General features: G+C 45.3%; 1 protein-coding gene across 6 annotated transcripts in view; it reads left to right on the forward strand.

The window, feature by feature from the left end:
- The window catches only part of DLG5 (discs large MAGUK scaffold protein 5), a 305,150-nt gene that overhangs the window by 11,275 nt on the left and 269,629 nt on the right, over positions 1–24,246 (forward strand). For 4 of the 6 annotated variants that reach the window (XM_033940910.1, XM_033940908.1, XM_033940913.1 and 1 more), the window contains exon 2: positions 23,261–23,329. In XM_033940910.1, coding sequence (XP_033796801.1) covers positions 23,266–23,329 — 64 coding nt within the window. In that variant the 5' untranslated portion in view covers positions 23,261–23,265. Of the gene's footprint in view, positions 1–23,260; positions 23,330–23,538; positions 23,633–24,246 lie in introns of all 6 variants that reach the window. The other 2 variants (XM_033940911.1, XM_033940912.1) reach the window with 1 other exon arrangement.

A 24,246-nucleotide genomic window follows, 5' to 3' on the forward strand; every position in this document is an offset into this window, starting at 1 on the left:
CATTTTTTTGGACTCTCCAGCTGGGAAGCTGGAAAAAGTGGCCAAAGTCTGAGCAACAGTCCAAAGATTGCTGGATCTGGAAGCCATAGAGCCTACACCAGAGGATGACGCAGGCTGCTCCAGAAGATACTCAGTATACTTCAGTGCCCAAGAGAGGCCCAGAAGACTAGAGAGGCCGATTTCTAGACCTCAAAGCAGTGAATGTGGCCCTCAAGATACCCTGTTTCTGAATGGAGACGGTGAGGTTGATGATTGCGTTGGTGATTCAGGGGGAATTTCTCCCCTCCTTGGATTTAATGGAGGCCTATCTGCACATTCCCATTTTTCCAGAGCACAGGAAGTTTTGCAATTCCATATGTTGGAGCAATACTTCCAATTCACAGCCTTGCCACAGTGCAATGGGCCTTCACCAAGGTAATGGTGGTTGTTCTAGCACACCTGCACAAAGTTGACATAGAAGTGCATCTGTATCTGGACAATTGCCTAATAAGAGCCCAATCTGTATCTGAAGGCAGACTAGCAATTCACAGAGTGATTCAGCTGCTGCAGAAGCTATGCTGTGTGGTCAACTTTTGGAAAAGCTACCTGGAGATCTTTGAGTATATGGGAGTCCAGTTTGACATATGGGAAAACTAAAGTGTTTCTCCCGGAATCCTGCAGAGAGAAACTTCAGCATCAGATACAGGCTTTTCGAAGCGAGTCTGACATTATTTGCAAGTGCTGGGATCAGTGGTGGCGACCATGGATGTAGTCCCCTGGGCAAAGACGCACTTGTGTCCACTCCAGGATGCACTCTTCTCCAAATTGTGCCCAGAGAGGGATGCACTTCACCAGTAGCTGCCTTGGACAACGGAAGCTCATAGCTGTCTAGCCTGGTGGCTGGAACCCCAGTCTCTCACCAGTGGAGTTCCTCTTCATATCTCTTAGAAACATAGAAGATGACGGCAGATAAGGGCCATAGCCCATCAGGTCTGCCCACTCTACTGACCCACCCCCAAGTCTACTATCCTAGGGATCCCAATCCTGGTGACAGGTTCCCTTGGCTTAACCCTCTAAGGGATCCCACATGGTCATCCCATTTGCTCTTAAATTCTTGCACGCTGTTTGCCTCGATCACCTGCACCGGGAGCTCGTTCCAAGGATCAACCACTCTCTTGGTGAAGAAATATTTCCTGGTGTCGCCATGAAATTTCCCGCCCCTGAGTTTGAGCGGATGCCCTCTTGTGGCTGAGGGTCCTTTGAGAAAGAGAATCTCTTCTTCCATCTCGATACAGCCGGTAATATACTTAAACGTCTCGATCATGTCTCCTCTCTCCCTACGTTCCTTGAGTGAGTACAGCCGCAAATTTTTCAGCCTTTCCTCGCACGATAGATTCTTGAGCCCCGAGACCATCCTGGTGGCCATCCGTTGCATCGACTCTACTCTCAGCACATCTTTTCGGTAGTGTGGCCTCCAGAATTGCACACAATATTCCAAATGAGGTCTCACCATAGTTCTGTATAATGGCATTATGACTTCAGGCTTCCGGCTGACGAAACTCCTGCGGATGCAACCTAACAACTGTCTTGCCTTAGATGAAGCCTTCTCCACATGATCAGCAGTTTTCATGTCTGCGCTTATGATCACTCCCAAGTCTCGTTCTGTTGAAGTTCTAGCTAAGGTCTCGCCATTCCAGGTGTAAGTTCTGCACAGATTTCTGCTGCCGAGGTGCATGATCTTGCATTTCTTAGCGTTGAAGCCCAGCTGCCAGGTCAAGGACCAAAGCTTCAACAAATGTAGGTCCTGTGTCATACTATCGGGTGAATTGCCGTCTCTCACTATATTGCATAGTTTGGCGTCGTCAGCGAATAACGTTATCTTACCTTGAAGCCCCTGAGTTAGGTCCCCTATGAATATGTTGAAAAGGAGCGGGCCCAAGACTGAGCCCTGCGGTACTCCACTGGTCACCTCCGATGTTTTAGAGAGGGTACCGTTAACTACCACCCTCTGAAGTCTGCCACTCAGCCAGTCATTGACCCATGTAGTTAGTGTTTCTCCCAGCCCCATTGATTTCATCTTGCTCAACAGCCTGCGATGCGGGACACTATCGAAAGCTTTGCTGAAATCTAGGTATACGACACCCACGGATTCTCCCAGGTCTAGCTGTTTTGTTACCCAGTCAAAGAAGCTGATGAGATTGGATTGACAGGACCTACCCTTGGTGAATCCGTGTTGACTGGGATCCCGTAGATTCTACTCATCCAAGATTGCGTCTAATTTACGTTTGATTAGTGTTTCCATGAGTTTGCATACTATTGATGTGAGACTCACCGGTCTGTAGTTTGCAGCCTCTGCCCTGCAACCCTTTTTGTGCAGTGGAACGACGTTAGCTGTTTTCCAGTCTATGGGGACTCTCCCCGAACTTAGGGAGAGATTGAAGAGTCCTGATAGCGGTTCTGCCAGGACATCACGCAGCTCACTGAGCACCCTGGGTTGTAGATTGTCCAGTCCCATGGCTTTGTTCACCTTCATTGCTGATTCTGACAACGTACACCAGCCTATATGACTGGGGGCGCACATTACGAGGGATGTCCAGTTCAGGGATGCTGTTCCCCTTCCCAGAGGAAGTAGTCGGTCAACTTCTTGGAACTTCGATCCATCTGCCTGGTGCTTCAGGTGTTTGGGAGTGTGCTGCCGAACAAAGCGGTACAAGTTTTCTCAGACAGTGCAACAGTGATAACCATGTCAATCACCAGGGAGGAACCAAGAGTGCTGTTCTGTGCTTGGAAGCTCAGATGCTGTTTTGATGGGCGAAGGCCTATCTTTTGATACTCTCAGCAGCGCATATGGCAGGAGTGGACAATGTGCAAGTGGATTTCCTTAGCCAGAAGACCCTGAATCTTGGGAAGTGGTCACTCTCAGGAAGCCTTCACCTGCATTGTGAATCAGTGGGGACGCCTGACATTTGATTGGAAGACATTGGCAGCCAACAAGCAGGCGGTTCCGGTTCTTCAGTCAAAGATATGAGCAAGGAATCTAAGGCCTGGTACAACCCTGGCCAAAGGCAGATGGTCTCTATGCCTTCCCTCCTTGGCTCATGATAGATCAACTTCTATACAGGATTATGGCACACAAGTCCTGGTGATTCTAGTAGCACTTGACTGGCTGAGGTGACCGTGGTACGTAGACCGGGTCTGTCTGCAAAATGATCAAGGTCTCAAACTTCTCTGTCATCCCTGGCTGCTCACACAGGGTCCAGTTGCCCTGCAGGATTCAGAAGACTTTGGTCTTACAACATGGCTCATGAGCAGGCGGCACTAGTGCATCAAGACTATTTGGATGGAGTGGTCTCCACCTTTCTAAGATGTAGGAAGAAGGCGACTAAAGCAGCATATGTGAAAGCCTGGAAGTGCTTCCAAACTTGGTGCGCTCAGAAGAGTGAGGACCTGAGCTTGGCACTGATCTCTGTGGTGCGTGCCTTCCTACAGTTGGCTCCCTGAAAGTTCAGATTGCGCGGCTCTCCTAGTTTAATAAGAATACCATAGCTGAGCATCCAGATGTGGCCAGGTTTTTAAAGGGCATATTGTACCTCCGTCCTCCAGTGCGACAGCCTTTTGCTGCATGGAGTCTTAATCTGGTCCTCCAGATGCTAGCAAGAACATCTGAAGCAAGCTTCTCCAATGGACCTCACCATCAAGATGGTGTTTTTTGGTGGTGATTATCTCTGCCCAACGATTGTCATTCATAGATCCATTCCTCAGAATTTTGGAGTCAGGTGGGGTCTTATGCACAGTGCCATCTTTCTTACTGAAAGTGATTTCCAGCTTCTGCATCAACCAAGAAGTACGCTTACTTGCCTTCTCTCCTTCGGGATCAAGAAAGAATGATCAGGTGTTCAAATTGTTTGATGTGCGCGGACTTACTGTGGTATCTTGAGGTTATGAACAAATTTCAGTTGTTGGATCATCTGTTCATATTGGCAGGGGCTGCTTGTAAAGGTCAAAAAGCCTCAAAAATGACCACTTCCAGATGGATTTGTGTGGCCATTTCTTCACTCTTTATTGGAAGTGGAAAATGTCTGTTAAGATGCACTCCACTAGAAGCGTAGTTTCTTCATTGGCTGAATCTTCGGCAGGTCCCAGACGAAATCTGTAGAGCTGTTATTTGGTCTTCTCTTCATACTATCTTGAAGTTTTACCAGAGTGGGCGTGACAACCAAATAGAACTCCACATTTGGATCTTCGTTTCGGACTGCAGGCTCATCTGTCCCACCCTAAACTTGGGGGACAGCTTTGATAAGTCTTACAGGTTCAGGAATGGATTGTCTGTTGCACTAGAACGAAAGATTAGGTTCTTTCTTCAGTAATCTTCTTTCTAGTAGACAGATACTCCATTCCTGAAGCCCACTCTGTCAGATGTTCATTTGCCTGATATACTTCCTCAAAGGTGTCAGGGAATCCGAACATCTTGTTTCTTTCTTTTTTACAGTCTTTACAAGGATAGAGGACATGACTGCTGCATTGAAGAAGCTAAGGGTTACGGTATTTTTAAAATCTCCCACTCTCTTAGTGCAGGTTGTGCTCAAGTTGGTGACTTGTTCGTTTTTCACCTTATGTTTTGCAAATGGTTACGTTTATCTGTTATATGTTTAATAATATGAGCAGAACAGACATGAAGTCAAGAGCTAATGTTGTTCCACCTTGTTTTATGTTAAATGTTTATATCATGTGGTTTTATGCATGTTACTTACATAGCAGAACAGAGTTATAACCAGGGCTGTGGAGTCTGAGTCAGAAGCAACTTCTGAGTTACTGGAGTCAGTCGGTAAAAATGTGCTGACCTCAACTTCTAATAGAGTTAAAATGTATGTCATGCAAATATTATAATGCTTACATTTCTTATTTCACAGATAATTTGATTAACCCATTTTTTACAGGATATGTTTTACTTTTAGAATAAATTTTGATCTAAAGCTTTTAGATTACAAAATGCAATATATTTTATGATATTTATATTAGTGAAAGTGGCACCTAAAGAATGACACAAGGACAGTTTGTCCTCATTGCCACTAACTCTTGTCTTATCCCATCCACACAAGCCTCAAATAGTTATGATTTTATATTGGAATCATTTTATTAAAGTATAAAAAGAAACAATATTCTGTACAACTGTCATTTTATAAATTACAAATGCAGAACAAAGATCCTCTGCCCTTCCCTCCTCAAACATCCCCTCCACTATAGAGACATCTAAACAAGGCAAAATACTACAAGATGCTGCATAGAAAAATTATGCTAACAGAATACCTCGGTCACACACATAGAACACAAATGCCAAATCTTTAATAGCTGACCAAAAACAATAAACGTAAATTGAACCAAAATCCCAAGAAGCCGTGGAGGGGCATAATAAAAAAAAACGTCTAAGTCCCTTTTTGGCCTAAGGCCTTAAACGTTGAAAGCAGAAGCAGGGAAACTGTCCATAACAAAAACAAACGTCCTTGTTTTGATAATAGCCTGCCTCTACATTCAGCTGTTTAAACACCCAGACCACCACTACGTCTACACTTGTACCCCAAAATGAACCAAAAAAACGCCTAAGCCCCAAACGTTCAACATAAGGGCTTTTAGGCGAAGGAGGAGCCAGTCCTTCGCCTAAAAGCTGGAGTCTGTAACCAGTGTCTGTCAAAAACAACACCGGTTACAGAATCCACCCCAACCCCCCCCCCATGACATCGGGGCAGAAGGGAACCCAAGCCAGCGAATCATGGGCCAGGTAATGTCCTGTTATGGATTAAGAACTGGTTGAAAGAAACAGAGTAGGTATAAATTACATTACATTACACTGATGTCTTCTATCCCGCCAATGGTCAATATTCTAACGGAGAAGGGTAAATATGGGTCTGTGCTGGGACCATTGCTTTTTTACATATTCATGAACGATTTAGAGAGAGGAATAACTACTGAGATAATTAAATTTGCTCATGACAAAGTTGTTTAAAGTTGTAAAGTTGCAAGAATATTGTGAAAAATTGCAAGAAGATCTTGGGAGACGGCATCAAAATGGTGAAAATTTGCATAAATGCATAAAGCCATATTTTTTGGATGATCATATCTTTAGCTTCACTTGACTGTAAAAGCTCATATTACAAATCTTGGAAGTACTTCATGGTACATGTCTGCTGTAAAGTTGTACCCTCAGCTGACTTACTACCAGCAGCAGTATGGAGCCAAACTGCCAAAAATTTTCATTTGTGAATTTTTTTGCCTACTTTGCTGACCTGTAGAAATGGAAGCATGTTCGCAAAAGATTTCAAACTTGGCACAGAAACTTGCCCCAAGGTGTTGTACCAAACTACAAAATTTCAGACTCCTAGGTAGTTTCCTTCTGTCGCAGTGCTTAAGCAAAGTTAGTGTTTAGGTCACACGAGGCATGGGAGTGGATCGATTACTTTTGTTCAACCACCCCCTAGCTCCTGACCAAATTGAGATAGATCCAAAAAATTTTTGCAGAGCTTCATTTGAGACCCTAGACAACACCCCTATAAAATTTGTTTGGATTTCAAGGGGGGTCAAGCTTGGGCTCCTGGTCCACTTGGCATGGAATGACCCAAACGATGTTTTATGTGAGCAAGTGCAAAGCGATGCATGTTGGAAAGTGGATCCTGAATTATAGCTACATGATGCAAGGTTCCACATTAGGAGTTACCGCCCAGAAAAGGATCTAGGTGTCATCGTTGATATGTTGAAATCCTCAGCTCAATGTGCGGTGGCTAACAAAGGAAATAGAATGTTAGGAATTATCAGGAAAGGAATGGAAAACAAAGATGAAAATGTGATAATGCCCTTGTATCGCTCAATGGTATGGCCATACTTCAAATACTGTATGCAATTCTGGTCTCCATATTCCAAAAAAGATATAGCAGAATTAGAAAATGTATAGGGAAGGGTGACGAAAATCATAAAAGGGATGGGACGATTTCTCTATGAGGAAAGGCTAAAGTGGCTAGGGCTCTTCAGCTTGGAGAAGAGATGACTCGAGTGATATGATAAAAGGTCTATAAAATACTGAGGGCTCCTTTTACTAAGGTGCGCTAGCGTTTTTAGCGCACGCAGGAAATTACCACGCAGCTAGAACTAATGCCAGCTCAATGCTGGCGTTAAGGTCTAGCACACGGGGCAATGTAGCGCGCGCTATTCTGCGCGTTAAAACTCTAATGCGGCTTAGTTAAAGAAGCCCTGAGTGAAGTGGAAAGGATAGATGTGAATCGCATGTTTACTCTTTTGAAAAATACTAGGACTAGGGGGCATGTGATGAAGCTATTAAATAGTAGATTTAAAACAGACTGGAGAAAATATTTCTTAACACAAAGTGTAATTAAACTGCAATTTGTTGCTAGAGAATGTGGTGAAATCCAGTTAGCTTATTGGGTTCAAAAAAGATTTGGGGAGTGACTTAATCCCCTATTGCCCCAGGACAGTTGGGGGGAAAATGCTTGAATACTTGAATATAAACCACTTAATTTATAAGTTGTATATAAATATTATAAATACTAAATAAATAAATAGAGAAGTCCATGGGTCATTATTGAGATGGCTTGTGGAAATCCAGTTCTTATTCCTAGAATAAGCAACATAAAATCTGTTATCCCAGGACAAGCAGGCAGCATATTCTTGACTGATGGGTGACGGCACCGACGGAGCCCCGGTACGGACAATTTTAGAGTGATTGCACTCTAAGAACTTGGAAAGTTCTAGTAGGCCGCACCGCGCACGCGCGAGTGCCTTCCCGCCTGACAGAGGCGCGCGGTCCCCAGTTTCTTAGTTTCCGCGGAGCTAAGAAGACGCACGTTTCAACGGCTGTTGAAAACTTTTTTCTCATTCGCCTTCCCGCTCGCGTAAACCTTTTAGGAAATTGTATTTCCCTTTTTTCTTTTTTCCTATTTTATTATTAAAAAAAAAAAAAAAGGAATTTTCTTTTTTTCTTCTTTTTTCGGGTTTGCCCCGGCGGGGCCTGCTGCCACCATCGAGGCCTCGGCCTTCGAATTGGCAGAAGCCGTTTTTACGTTCATGCCCCCCAACCCGGGTTTAAGAAGTGCCAGCGGTGCGCGAGGCCCATTTCTCTCACCGACCCGCACAACTGGTGCTTACAGTGCCTGGGTCCGGACCATCGGGCGTCCACTTGCACCCGCTGTGCCACTCTAAAAAAGAGAACATTAAAAAACCGACAGATCCAGCAGCGGTTATTGTTTGGTACCGATATGTCGGATTCGGCGGCACCGGCCCCGACATCGGCCCCCATGCAGTCGGCACCTACCTCGTCGACACCGCGCCGGCGTCGCATCCTCCAAGTAAGCCGGCTAAGAAGCCTTCCCCGCTGGAGCGTCCTCCGGTCTCAGTAGCAGCGAGCCCAGTCCTGCCGACCTCGAGGCGCCCACGGAAGCGCTCCGCACCGATTGAGGTGAGCCCCTCGACCTCGGGTTCCTCTTCGGAGTGTAGAGCGGCACCAAAGGTACCACAGAAGAAAAAAGCAGTACCGGTGCCTTCGTGGACGAGCGAATTGCTGCCGCCTGCAGGTGCAGCTCAAGGAGCAATTACAGCAGCTCCTTCCTGCTCTTTTGAAACCGAGCCTTCCAGTCCCGGTCCGGTCTGAGCCACCGGTACTGGCAGTGGAGCAACCTCTTTTATGTGCATCCACTCTGTCGGTACCGGTATATTCGGCTTCGTCGGTATCCATGCCGATCTTAGCGCCGGAACCGAGGTCCTTCCACCAGGCTGTACAAACTTCGGCACCGGCACAACCCATAACATCTCCCGGTACCGTTTCCCAGAGGTCGGGTAAGTCGACACACAAAACTCGACACCTGGAACCCTCCACACCGGAGTCCCGAGACCGCAGCTTTCAAGTACGGGATCCTGATCTGTGGGGTGATTCCGAAGAGCCTCTTCTCTCTGAGGGGGAGTGTTCATTGGCGGACGAGGATCCTTCTGTTTTAGATCTGTCCTCTAAGCCTGATGCAACCTCTTTCACCTCTTTTCTCAAAGAAATGTGTGACACTCTCTCTATTCCCTTGGAGGCTGAATCCAAAAAATCCAAGGCATTTTTCGATGCACTGGATTTTGAACAGCCTCCAAGGGAATTTCTAAAATTGCCTCTCCATGATATATTAAGAGAGACTTTTTACAAAAATCTGGAGACGCCTTTGACCATCCCAGGAGCCCTTCGCAAACTGGACTCTTTATATAAGGTCATACCCATTCCGGGCTTTGACAAACCACAACCCCCTCATGAGTCTCTCTTGGTGGAATCCACTTTAAAAAAATCCACAGGAGCTAGTGTGTACGCCTCGGTCCCTCCTAGCAGAGAAGGTAAGGCCATGGATAAGTTTGGCAAGAGGTTATATCAGAATGCGATGCTAGCTAATAGATCAGGGAATTATGCTTTCCATTTTTCATTCTATCTTAAGCATCTCATTCAGAATTTGTCAGCTTTTGAAAAGTAACTCCCTGACCGCAAAAGATCTGCCTTCCGCCAAACTTCTTCATCACTCTTACAACTTCGTAAGTTCATGGTTAGGTCGATCTATGACACCTTTGAGCTGACCTCTCGAGCCACGGCTATGTCGGTAGCCATGCGTCGACTGGCATGGCTCAGAGTATCAGAACTTGATGTCAATCATCAAGATCGACTGGCTAATGCACCTTGCCTGGGGGATGAGCTGTTTGGAGAATCCATGGACTCCACTACCCAAAAGCTCTCAGCTCATGAGACTAGGTGGGATACTCTCCTCAAAACAAAAAAGAAGAACCCCACCTACCAGGCCTTTTCGGCAGCAATCGGCCTACCAACGCCGATTTGTGGCTCGTCCCTTGCCACCGGCCCCCCAACAGCCCCGGCGTCAGCGGCAACAGCAGAGGCAAAACCCTAGACCAGCACAACAGCACACAACACAACAACCTCTTCCACAAAAGTCCTCACAACCCTTTTGACTTGGTTCTCCAGGACATAGCCAGTATTCTACCATCTGCCCATCTTCCGCAACCCATAGGAGGACGCCTTGCTCATTACATAAGCCGTTGGGAAAATATCACCTCGGATCAGTGGGTCCTCAACATCATCCGCCACGGCTACTCTCTCAACTTTCAGACTCTGCCTACCCAAAGTCTGCCAAAAGAGTCTGCTTTGAACACTCATCAGTCTTTCCTCCTTCTTCAAGAGGTTCAATCCCTCCTCCTTCTGAACGCCATAGAAGAAGTTCCTCTAGATCAAAAGGGACAGGGATTCTACTCTCGTTATTTCCTAATCCCCAAAAAACAGGAGATCTCAGACCCATTCTGGATCTTCGCGATCTCAACAAATGCTTGGTCAAAGAGAAATTCAGAATGCTTTCTCTGGCCACTCTTTACCCTCTTCTCAATCAAGGCGACTGGCTATGCTCCCTCGATCTCAAAGAGGCATACACTCACATACCGGTCAATCTGGCCTCCAGACAGTACCTCCGCTTCATGATCCATCACTGTCATTACCAATACAAGGTGCTGCCCTTCGGTCTTGCCTCCTTTCCAAGAGTGTTCATCAAATGTCTGATTGTGGTGGCTGCCTTTCTACGCTCTCACCACCTTCAAGTCTTTCCTTACCTGGACGATTGGTTAATCAAGGCCAATTCATCTCAGACAGTACTTCTAGCCACCAACCAAACCATCCTGTTTCTACAACTTCTGGGGTTCGAGATCAATCTACCCAAATCTCATCTCATCCCCACTCAGAGACTTCAATTCATTGGAGCGGTACTGGACACAGTCCTCATGAGAGCGTTCCTGCCGTCCAACCGTCTTCAAATTCTTCAGTCTCTATGTCAACAGGTACTTCCACAACGTTCCATCTCTGCCAAGCAAATGATGATACTCTTGGGTCACATGGCCTCCACAGTTCATGTCACACCTTTCGCACATCTTCACCTGCGCACTCCTCAATGGACCCTAGCTACCTAGTGGTCCCAAGCGACGGATCCCTGCTCACGACATATATCTGTGACATCGTCTCTTCGTGAGTCTCTGCAATGGTGGTTGATATCCTCAAATCTCTCCAGAGGTCTTCTGTTCCATCTACCTCCTCATCAACTTATCATCACCACCGACGCCTCCCCTTACGCCTGGGGAGCTCATTTGAACGAATTCCAAACTCAAGGTCTTTGGACAGTCCAGGAAATGAAACATCACATCAATTTCCTGGAACTCAGAGCGATGTTTTATGCCCTCAAGGCCTTCCAACATCTTCTCTTTCCTCAAGTCCTCCTGCTGTGCACAGACAATCAAGTTGCAATGTACTACATCAACAAGCAGGGTGGGACAGGCTCTCGCCTCTTGTGCCAGGAAGCCCAGAAGATTTGGGCTTGGGCCACAGATCACCAACTCTTCCTGAAGGCGATCTACATTCAGGGAGAACAGAATTCCTTGGCGGACAAACTCAGCAGAATTCTCCAGCCTCACGAGTGGACTCTCGATCCTTTAACTCTACAGTCCATCTTCGCTCAGTGGGGCACTCCTCAGATAGACCTTTTTGCAGCTCCTCACAATCACCAGCTGCCCCTCTTCTGCTCCAGACTCTACTCTCCTCACCGTCTGGCAGCGGATGCGTTTCTCCTGGATTGGTCCAATCTGTTCCTGTATGCTTTCCCTCCGCTACCTCTCATGTTGCGAACCTTGTTCAAGCTCAAGAGGGAACAGGCCACCATGATTCTCATCGCTCCACGATGGCCCAGGCAACATTGGTTCTCCCTTCTACTTCAGCTCAGTTCCAGGGAGCCTATTCTTCTTCCATTGTTTCCTTCTCTGCTTACACAGCATCGGGAGACCCTTCTGCATCCCAACCTCCAGTCTCTGTACCTGACAGCTTGGTATCTCTCGGGCTGACTTCGAATGATACTCTGTTGTCTCAGCCCGTTCTTTTTATTCTGGATGCCTCCAGGAAGCCTGCAACTCTGCAATGTTACAATCAGAAGTGGACAAGATTTTCTTCCCGGTGTCTTCTTCATCATCATAATCCTACATCCCTTGCAGTGGAGACTTTGTTGGATTACCTTCTTTCTTTGTCTGACTCTGGGCTCAAGTCTACTTCCATCAGAGTCCACCTCAGTGCTATTGCTGCTTTTCATGAGCCAGTTCATGGGAAACTCCTTTCAGCTCATCCCTTGGTTTCCAGATTCATGCGGGGTCTTTTCAATGTGAAACCACCTCTTAAAGCACCCCCTGTAGTCTGGGATCTCAATGTGGTTCTTTCCGCCTTAATGAAGCCTCTGTTTGAACCTTTGGCTACGACTCCTTTCAAGTTTCTCACTTGGAAAGTGGTCTTCCTTATTGCTCTAACTTCTGCCAGGAGGGTCAGTGAGCTACATGCACTAGTTGCGGATCCACCTTTTACTGTCTTTTATCATGACAAGGTGGTTCTGCATACACATCCAAAGTTTCTCCCTAAGGTTGTCTCGGATTTCCATCTCAACCAATCCATTGTTCTGCCTGTCTTCTTTCCGAAACCTCACTCTCATTCTGGAGAACAGGCTCTGCATACTTTGGACTGTAAGCGGGCTCTAGCTTACTATTTAGAGCGTACTAAGCCCCACAGATCAACTCCCCAATTCTTTCTGTCCTTTGATCCGAATAAATTGGGACGTCCTGTTTCTAAACGTACGTTGTCTAATTGGCTTGCAGCGTGCATTTCATTCTGTTATGCTCAGACCGGACTGACACTGGAAGGTTCTGTCACGGCCCATAGAGTTCGAGCTATGGCAGCATCTGTGGCTTTCCTCCGTTCCACTCCTATTGAGGAAATCTGCAAAGCTGCTACTTGGTCCTCAGTTCATACTTTTACATCTCACTATTGTCTGGATGCATTCTCCAGACGGGATGGACACTTCGGCCAATCTGTTTTGCAAAATTTGTTTTTCTAATGGCCAACCTTCCCTCCATCCCTCTTTTTGTTAGCTTGGAGGTCACCCATCAGTCAAGAATATGCTGCCTGCTTGTCCTGGGATAAAGCACAGTTACTTACCGTAACAGGTGTTATCCAGGGACAGCAGGCAGATATTCTTGCGTCCCACCCACCTCCCCGGGTTGGCTTCTTAGCTGGCTTATCTTAACTGGGGACCGCGCGCCTCTGTCGGGCGGGAAGGCACTTGCGCGTGCGCGGTGCGGCCTACTAGAACTTTCCAAGTTCTTAGAGTGCAATCACTCTAAAATTGTCCGTACCGGGGCTCCGTCGGTGCCGTCACCCATCAGTCAAGAATATCTGCCTGCTGTCCCTGGATAACACCTGTTACGGTAAGTAACTGTGCTTTTTACTACTTGGAATCTAGCTAGGAATATGGGGTCCTTGGTTGGCCACTCTTGTAACCAGGATACTGGGCTTGATTGACCTTCGGTCTGTGCCAGTATGACAAATTTTATGTTCTGTAAAAAAAAAAAAAAGTATTTCCTTAGATTACTCCTGAGTCTTATCACCTTTTAATCCCATTCTATGCCCTGTCACTCTGGAGTTTCCTTTCAATAGAAAGAGATTAGCCTCGTGTATTTATGTCACATAGGTATTTAAATATCTCTGTCATATAAACTTCCCTCTCCCACCTGTCCTCCAAAGTATACGTATTCAAATAGTTAAGTCTGTCCCCTTATGCCTTATAATGGAAACATTGCTGAAATAAATGATAGTGAAATTCCTAGAATCAAATGGGTTACAGGATCCGAGGCAATATGGTTTTACTAAAGGTAAATCATTGAATGAATTTTTTGATTGGGTGACCAGAGAATTGGATCAAGGGCATATGCTACAGTAATTTACTTAGATTTCAGCGAATCCTTTGACAAGGTTCCCATAGAAGGCTCTTGAACAAACTTGACGGGCTGAAGTTTGGACCCAAAGTGGTGAACTGGATTAGAAACTGGTTGACGGACAGATGTCAGAGGGTGGTGGCTAATGGAATTTGCTCAGAGGAGGGAAAGGTGAGTAGTAGAGTTCCTCAGGGATCGGTGCCGCGTGGTGTCAGTTGGAGCAGGCAGCAGCTAAGAGGTAGCAGGAAGGAGGGAGGAGATCGGAGAGGTTAGCGGCGGCAAGGGCGGGCAGCGGCGAGAGTAAGCTCCGCCCACCTTCACCGAGTCACCAGCAGAGTCAGCAACCGGACTCCCCCCTTAAGAGAAGGGAGCCGCAGCGCGAAGGCCACAAAAGCCGCATGGTGGCAGTTGGAGCAGGCAGCGGCAGCAGCTAGGAGGTAGCCGGGAGGAGGAAGGAGGAAGCAGAGGGAGGAGATCAGAGAGGTTAGCGGCGGCGAGGGCGGGCAGCGGCGAGAGTAAGCTCCGTCCACCCGCACTGCGTCACCAGCAGAGTCAGCAACCGGACTCCCCCTTAAGAGAAGGGAGCCGCGGCATGAAGGCCACATAAGCCGCGTGGTGGCAGTTGGAGCAGGCAGCAGCAGCAGCTAAGAGGTAGCAGGAAGGAGGGAGGAGATCGGAGAGGTTAGCGGCGGCAAGGGCGGGCAGCGGCGAGAGTAAGCTCCGCCCACCTTCACCGCGTCACCAGCAGAGTCAGCAACCGGACTCCCCCTTAAGAGAAGGGAGCCGCGGCATGAAGGCCACATAAGCCGCGTGGTGGCAGTTGGAGCAGGCAGCGGCAGCAGCTAAGAGGTAGCCAGGAGGAGGAAGGAGGAAGCAGAGGGAGAAGATCGGAGAGGTTAGCGGCGGCGAGAGTAAGCTCTGCCCACCCACACCGCGTCACTAGCAGAGTCAGCGACCGGACTCCCCCTTAAGAGGGGGGGAGCCAACGGCGCACAGCCAGAGCGCCTTTGCGAAAGGCCTTAAGGAAGGGCTCCGGATTACCGCCAAGGTAAGGACTTGACACACAACAAGGTGGAGTACAACCACCAAGCACATACAACTAGATATTTAACTTTAAGACTATCTTTTAAACTTTCTATCTAACTTTCAAACCAGGCAAACCCTTCTAGCTAGCCAACAAGCAGACAGACCTCTCTAACTAAAAACAGCCTGACCTTACCAGTCACTCTACCCTTCAAACTTACAAACTATTTAACAGGCAGCCTTTTCTAGCCAACTAACAAGCAGGCAGACTTAACTTAACTAACAATTAACTAACAAACAGACAGACTTAACTAACAATTAACTAACTACTTCTATCCTTCAAACTTCCTGACAGGCAGACTTTCATACTAGCCAACAGGCAGACTTTTCTAGCTGACTAACGAACAGGCAGACATAACTAACAAATATTTAAACTAACAAAAAAAAAACCAAACTTTGAAAATGGCAGGAAGAACCAGAAGCAACAAGACTACAATCAAGACCGGCAGCCCAGTCACCAAAGAGATTCAGGGGATGGCCACGGTCCACGTACAGACGGAGGGAGGGCCAGGACGGACTCTGTACAGACCGAGACCATCCCCAAGCAGATGTCTACAGTCTCCACACAGACAGAAGAGATGGATCAGCTAGACGGAGACATCTTGCAGGAGCTGAGGAGCTTGAGAGAGGACGTAAAGCGCTTGAGAAGCATCCGGAAGACGAGGCCTTCATCGATGGGGTCATCCAGGAGCTGTCCCAGATCACCGACCAGGAGCCAGACAAGACCATCCTCAGGACGCCCAATCTGTCTAACCCTGCATCCTTGAAACCAACGATTGGGGTACAAGAAGAGGCTGGAAACGCTGACTCCTGGCAGCTGGTAACTTCCTCCACAGTCTCTTTCTCTCATACACAGGACAGTTTTACATTGACCCCACTAATCACCTTGAGGAACAGTTTCCAGCTGTTAGAGGAAGGACCTACCAATGAGGTGCAGGATGTTGTCCAATAGACGGTTCCGGTTCCAGTGACAACAGATCAGCTCCCCCCAAAGAGGCGCAGAGTGGTAATCATTGGGGATTCCCTGCTGAGAGGCACCAAGGGACCAATTTGCAGACCAGATATGCAGTCGAGAGAGGTTTGCCAGGAGCCAGGATCCGAGATGTGACCGCCTGCCTAGACAGACTAATCAAGCCCCATGACCACTTCCCTATGCTTCTCATCCACGTCGGAACAAACGACACTGCCAGGAAGAGCATACCTGAAGACTGCCGGAGAGCATACCACTGCCGGAGAGCATACCTGAAGACTTTGGAGCCCTGGGTGAGAAGCTGAGGAGGACGGAAGCGCAGGTGGTCTTCTCCTCGATCCTCCCAGTGAGGAGCAAGGGAAGAGCCAGGGAGGATCGTATCCAGAGGACAAACGACTGGCTGCGCGGATGGTGCAAGGAGATGAACTTCGGATTCCTGAACCATGGAGAGGTGCTGCAAGGACTACACGGACCAGACGGGCTCCACCTGACCAGAAGGGGTAAGAACATCTTTGGACACTGACTAGCTCACCTACTTCGTAGGGCTTTAAACTAGGAAGTTGAGGGCGGGTACACACTCACATACTGGCATAAGTAACCAACCAGGCGAGGTAAGTTGCCAATCCATTTCTGAGTCCGAGGTAAGTACACACTACATTTCTGAGACTGAGGTAAGTAAACACATTGCAAACAGTACTATAGGAGTCCAGTTAGCCCAAGCAGGGATATCTCCACAGAGACATAGCAAACACAAGGTATGGAGGGCAATGTACGTTAATGCCCACAGTTTGGGCAATAAGATTCTGGAATTAGAGACGGAAATGAGGAACGCTGACCTAGATATGGTGGCAATATCCAAGACCTGGTTCACGGACTCCCAAGGGTGGGATATGGCTATACCGGGATATAACTTACTTTTTCGAGACAGAGAGGGCAAAATGGGAGGAGGGGTAGCACTATACACTAAAGAGGACATTAAAAGTTACCAAAATTGCAGATGTCAAGTACACCGGGGAATCCTCTGGGTGAACTTGGCTAGGGGGAAGGACAAATGCCTGTATCTTGGCATAGTATACAGACCTCCAAGACAACAGGTAACATGGATATAGAATTAGTCGAAGACATAGAGAATATCACTTTGCGTGGAGACACAGTGTTGTTAGGAGATTTCAATATGGCTGATGTGGATGGGAACAAACTTTATAGGGCAATGGTCAGACCACACTTAGAATACTGCGTCCAACATTGGTCTCCCTACCTAAAGAAGGATATAAAACTGCTGGAGAGGGTGCAGAGACGAGCAACAAAACTGGTGAAGGGTATGGAGAAACTGGAATACGAGGATAGACTTATAACACTAGGATTGTTCTCCCTAGAGAAAAGGAGACTGCGTGGGGATATGATCGAGACCTTCAAAATACTGAAAGGAATCGACAAAATAGAGCAGAGAAGATTATTTACATTGTCCAATTTGACACGGACTAGAGGACATGTAATGAAGCTAAGGGGGGACAGGTTCAGGACTAATGTCAGGAAGTTCTGCTTCGCTCAGAGAGTGGTTGACACCTGGAATGCCCTCCCAGATGAGATTATTGCGGAATCGACCGTCCTAGGCTTCAAGAGCAAACTAGATGCATATCTCCTTAAGAGAGGCATATAAAGATATGATGGACTATAAATTACGCCAGGGTACACCTGGCAGGGCCTCCGCGTGCGCGGATCGCCGGACTTGATGGACCAAAGGTCTGATCCGGAGATGGCAGTTCTTATGTTCTTATGTTCCACTACGACCAGCAGCAGCAGAAAGCTATTAACCTCTATTAAGGGAGCAAGACTCAGACAAATGGTATTAGAGCCCACTAGGGATCAGGCGATATTAGATCTGATACTCAGCAACGGAGAAAGTGTCACAGATCTCGGTAGGCGATTCGTTGGCCTCCAGTGACCACAACATGATATGGTTCAACCTCAGGAAAGGTTTCACTAAATCAAACACATCAACCAAGGTCCTCAACTTCAAGGGCACTAACTTCAAAAGCATGGGAGACTTCGTCCATCAGGCGCTGCAAAACCAAGCTGAAACAGATAATGTAGAGGTAATGTGGTCAACTCTTAAATCAACCATACACGAAGCAACCAACCGCTATATAAAATCAGTAAGTAAACGGAGAAGAAACAATAATCCACAGTGGTTCTCTGCGGAGATCTCGGACCTCATAAAAAAGAAGAAAAGAGCATTCATCTCCTACAAACAATCAGGGAAGCAAGAATCTAAGGAGGATTATCTGGCCAAGTCAAAAGAAGTCAAAACAGAAGTCAGAGAGGCCAACCTCCGAATGGAGGAGAATCTAGTGAAGAACATCAAGAAGGGTGATAAATCCTTCTTCAGGTTTATTAGTGACAGAAAAAGAAACACAGATGGGATAGTATGCCTTAGGAAACCCGACGGGAACTATGTAGAATCGGACTCCGATAAAGCCAAACTTCTAAATGAATACTTCTGCTCAGTCTTCACTTGCGAGGCGCTGGAATGTGGCCCTCAGCTGCAGACAAGGGAGTGCTCGGAAGACCCGTTTCAAAATTTCGAGTTTGCACCCAGCGGTGTCTACTATGAGCTATCAAGACTTAAGGTGAACAAAGCTATGGGACCAGACAAACTATATCCCAGGGTGCTCAAGGAGTTGAGTGACGTCCTGGCGGAACCGTTATCTGCACTCTTCAATCTTTCCCTAAGTACAGGAAAAGTCCCGTTGGACTGGAAAACGGCTAACGTAATTCCACTCCACAAAAAGGAATGCAGGACGGAGGCTGCGAATTACAGACTCACATCGATAGTAAGTAAACTTATGGAAACACTAATCAAACACCAATTAGATACGATCCTGAACGAGGAGAATTTACGAGACCCCCATCAACATGGATTTACAAAAGGAAGGTCCTGCCAATCCAATCTGATCAGCTTCTTTGGGTACCAAGAAAGCTGGATATAGGGGAGTCCCTGGACATTGTATACTTGGATTTTAGCAAAGCGTTTGATAGCATCCCACACCGCAGGTTATTGTGCAAGATGAGCTCGATGGGATTAGGTGAAACATTAACTGCATGGGTTAAGGACTGGCTTAGAGATAGACTTCAGAGGGTAATGGTAAACGATACCCTCTCCGATACGACGGAGGTGATCAGCGGAGTGCCGCAGGTCTCGGTCTTAAGCTCGATCCTATTTAACATCTTCGTAAGAGACTTGACTAAGGGGCTTCAAGGTAAAATTACATTATTCACCGATGACGCCAAACTATGCAACATAGTAGACAAAAGCACAGTGCCTGACAAAAGCTCAATGCCCGACAGTATGACGCAAGACCTACTCCTACTGGAGCATTGGTCAAAGACTTGGCAACTAAGTTTCAATGCCAAAAAATGCAAGGTCATGAACCTAGGCAACAAAAATCCATGCAGGACTTACTCCCTAAATAGTGAGATCCTAGCAAAAACTGTAGCAGAACGAGACTTGGGAGTGATCATTAGCAAAGACATGAAGACTGCCAATCAAGTGGAGAAATCTTCATCCAAGGCTAGACAAATCATGGGTTGTATCCGTAGAAGTTTCGTCAGCCGTAAGCCCAAGGTCATAATGTCATTGTACAGATCCATGGTGAGACCCCATCTGGAATACTGTGTACAATTCTGGAGACCACATTACCAAAAGGATGTGCAGAGAATTGAGTCGGTTCAGCAAATGGCCACCAGGATGGTCTTGGGACTCAAGGATCTCCCATATGAGGAACGGCTGGGTAAGTTGCAGCTTTACTCGAGGAACGCAGAGAAAGGGGAGACATGATCGAGACGTTCAAATATATCACGGGCCGTATTGAGGTAGAAGAAGATATCTTCTTTCTTAAAGGACCCAAGGCAACAAAAGGGCATCCACTGAAAATCAGGGGTGGGAAATTTCATGGTGACACCAGAAAATATTTCTTCACCGAAAGGGTGGTTGACCGCTGGAATAATCTCCCACTACAGGTAATCGAGGCCAGCAGCGTGCCAGATTTTAAGAAAAGATGGGATTGGCATGAGGGATCTCTTCATGGAGAAAGTTAGGGGGTTGATTACTAGTGTGGGCAGACTAGATGGGCCTTGGCCCTTTTCTGCCGTCATTTTCTATGTTCTATGTTTCTAATACGTTTGTAAGCGACATTGCCGAAGGGTTAGAAGAAAAAGTTTGCCTTTTTGCGGATGATACCAAGATTTGTAACAGAGTAGACACTGAGGAGGGAGTGGAAAATAATTCATGAAAAGTTGGGCATGTCCAAGGTTAGTGATTGATTCCAAGAATGTTGGCACCATGTCAGAAGGCCACAAGGCTCCAGTGCTGTTAGGAGAACTTGGAGATGCTCTGTGAAGACCAAGTGAACTTTTTTCATTGTTTGGTGACTGGAGATGAGACTTGGGTCTCGGAGATCCTGAGTCCAAAATGGAGTGAATGCAGTGGAAGCATCTGAAAAATAGTTCAAGACACAAAAATCTGCAGGCAAAGACATGGCAGCTGTCTTCTGGGATGATGATGTACTTTTGCTTCTGGTGTTCATGCCGCATAAGACAACCATAATCAGGGAGAGTTACACCAACACAATGATCACTTTGCGGGAATCAAGGAGAAAAGATGAAGAAAACTCACAGCAGGCGTGCTGCTTCTTCATGACAATGTGCCGGTGCACATGTCATGACAATCACAGGCTGCCATACAAGAATGTGGGTTTCAGCAGCTGAACCATCCACTCTACAGTCCTAACCTGGCTCCCTCGGATTATTTCCTGTTCCATATTTTGAAGAAATCTCTCCTTGGACAGCAGTTTTCAAGTGATGAAGACGTCAAGGAAGCTGTGACGTCCTGGTCTGAAGGTCAAACAGACCTTTCAAAGGGGTTAAAGCCATTGCAGGAAAAGTGGATGAATTGTATAGAGCTATCAGGGGACAATATTGAAAAATAAAACACTTTTTTTCTTTCTTACTGAGGTAGATATTGAACACCCCTCACAGCGCTCTTAATACATTATGTCGTAGTGGTGTACAGTAATAATCATGGTGTTTATTTTAAAAGCTCTATTCTTGATTGTAAAATATTGACATTTGCACATCTCTTGAATACATGTTGAAAACCCAGTTTTTAAAAACTTGTATTTACCAACCTATTTTGAAATGAAGGTCATGTATAAAAGAGAGTGAGAGATTGTGTAGAAAAGTACTTTTTTCCAGTTATATGGAATTGCTGATTAAGGGCTGGATTTATGAAAATATGCCACTATGCTAGCTCAGGAAAACATGCGTGCATGCGAGTTATTTACCTTAGGTCCCATGTTATTCAATGGGAACTATTTACTAATTATGGAGGTCCTTTTAGTAAGGTGCGCTAACCGATTTAACACGCACTAAATGCTAAGGTACCCATTATATTCTATGGGCACCTTAGTATTTAGCGTGCCTTAGTAAAAGGACCCCTATGCTTTTTAACAGCACACTTAAATAAATCTAGTTCTAAATTTCTTACCTTGTTATGCTGTATTTTTTTTCTTGGAACAACAGCATTTCCATACTAAAAATTTTATCTTAAATGTATGGTGGTGACAAAGTTTGTAACAATATACCATTTTCTTTCTTTTTAATAGTTTTTATTGAAGAATTTTTCATATAAAAAGGGAAGGTATAACATCCATTAAGAGTGTGTTTTTTAGAAACATGATAATGTACAAACTGTTTTATTGTTAAATAAAGATAGTTAACAGTCAAACTCAATATTCATGAGCAGCAGTGTAATATACAGTATTATAACATTTTATATAGGAGAATATAATATTTTCAGATATTCATCTGTTTTCCATTCACTTACATGTTTACACGATGAACATAAATATTTATGGACAATATATTTTCTATAAAGTAAAATAGTGTTCCACCATAAGTAGATTGATAAGGGTGAATTATCCGTCCAATTTTAGATAATTTCATGGCCACTGAGATTAAGGCCCTAAATCAACATGTGCACTAACCGCTAACACATCCATAGGATAACATGCATGCGTTAGCGTTTAGCGCGTGATTAGCGTGCGCTAAAAAGCATAGTGCACCTTAGTAAAAGAGAGGTATATAACCCATCCGTAAGGAACTATACTGGTCTACAAGCTAACAGAAAGAAAATTAGCAGGTAAGGACCTAATTTCTCCTTCTACTCTTTTAGTTTTACATTCTATTTTATATCTCAGTCTAATTATTAGTGAATTTATGGAAGTGATGTATTAATAGCTTGTTTGTTCTTTTAGGTTTATATTCTATTACATACTCTGATCTTAATTACTTGTGAACCGAGTCAAGCTCCTTTGAGAGATGACCCAGTATATAAACCGAAGACTACATTAGATTAGATTATTCTTATGATATGAATATTCCTCGGTAGTTACTCAGCACCTTATGGACAGCTTTGCATATAAGCACTGGTACCATTTTTGCTAGAAATAAAGCACTGGTTGCCTTTGTTTACCTTGGTCCAGATGAACCTTGCATTAATTTCTTTCAGCTCTTTACTACTACTACAGCAGAGCAGCTGCAAGAAAGGCAGTGGTGTACAAAAAGGTGAAAGGGATCTAAGGAGAGGATCTGGGAAATGTGCGTGAGGGGAAGGGTGCACCTCCTGCTTAAACCTGCCACTGTTCAGACTTCAGATCCTCTGATCTCGCATGTCAGTCATTCTAATTTGTGACATATGCTTACGGTGCACACTGCAAAGTAAAGTTGTGTGTGTGCCACTGTTGAGAGTAATCTCATTACTCAGGTTAGCAGAGAATCTGGCTATGTCTTGCAAGTTCAGCCTGCAATTCATCTGCTCAGCAATGGAAACTTGGGTTGAGATCATACCTGCCTACTTGCTCTGTTTTATCATCTTAACAATCATACAGACTGCAACCATGTATAATATAACTTGTATCGAACTGGATATTCTGATTTTGTCTCTAGGGATACCACCTGGGTTTGTTTGTTTTCTATAATGAAAAATATGTGACCACAACCATATTGTACTTAGTTTAAGCATATCTGGGCTGCCCTGTAAATCTTGCACACCCTTTGAAGAATCAGTATACTCCAATGAGGATAGTTGTTCAACAGAAATCATCAGTGCTGAAAATCCATAAAAACAGGGGATATTTATGGCTACAATCTTGTGTACTGATTACATTGAGGAAAAGGAAAGCAACTAAGAGACTCCTGGTTGGTAACCTGGCAGATAATCAGCGCTGAAAACCATTTATAGCCTAGAATTATGTGTTGCAGAAATATGTTGTATAAAATTTTTAAATTGTACAAATTAAGACCATTTAAAACATGATTGAGACAATCTATTTCCTTTCATTTTAGGTTCTATGTATAGTGTGCTATCCACAATGCCTTCAGATTCTGAAAGCAGTAGTTCTCTTAGTAGTATTGGTGAGTATGGCATTTGTCCTTTCAAAGATAAATAAATATATTTTCAAGTCTTAGGCTCTTTAAAAAAGAATTACATTTCTTCAACCTATGGTGATGTATAATTTTAAGATATAACCAACATGATCACAATTTGAGTTCTATTTTTGAACTTCTATAAGAGGTTATTGTGTTCACTAGTGATATTGATAATATCCTTGTTCTTATTTTAGAATTTTCCAGCCCTAGTTTTGTCTTAGTCATCTGGGTATCTGAAATTTGAGGCCTAGTTCCCCACAGAAGAGAAAACTGGCAGGATTTGTACTGGTGAGAGAGTATTCAAATAATTGGCATGATTCAAGCCAGGGGAGATACAGTTCACAGAGCTTTTGCTGACAGAACCCATGCTGTAAGAGAGTTACAGCTGACAGGTCCTGCCTGGTCCTGGGAGAGCCAGTGTCACAGTGACTACTAATAGCATGTTCTTGAAGACTCAAAGTGGTTGCTGTTGGGAGGAAGGGATGGGCAATAACTCGTAGCTCCTAAAGAAAATAGTTGGACAACATGAAAATTATGTAAATATTTTTCTATCTCTGTACAAGACTGTTAAATATAATGGTATTCCATGTTTAATTTTGTTGTGTATTTGTAGTTTAATAGAAGCTGTATGAATAAAATAAAATTTCTTTAGCGTCCATCCAGACCGGCACATAACACATGAGTTTACATTCTTCTGCCAGCAGGTGGAGACTGAGACACATTGACTTTTGGCAGTAGTTACAAGTGGGCTGTGCAGTCCTATCTACAATCAACCTGTTTCAGTCTCTAGCGGGTGGAGGTGGAAAGCCTGTGCTGTCTTTACTTTCATTAGTTAGGGCCTGTTGCATCTGATTAGTGACCTTTTTATTGTCCCTTTTTGCTGTCCAGACAGAGCTTGTGGG

This window comes from Geotrypetes seraphini, chromosome 4 (genome assembly GCF_902459505.1).
Source record: "Geotrypetes seraphini chromosome 4, aGeoSer1.1, whole genome shotgun sequence".
Lineage (NCBI taxonomy): Eukaryota > Metazoa > Chordata > Amphibia > Gymnophiona > Dermophiidae > Geotrypetes > Geotrypetes seraphini.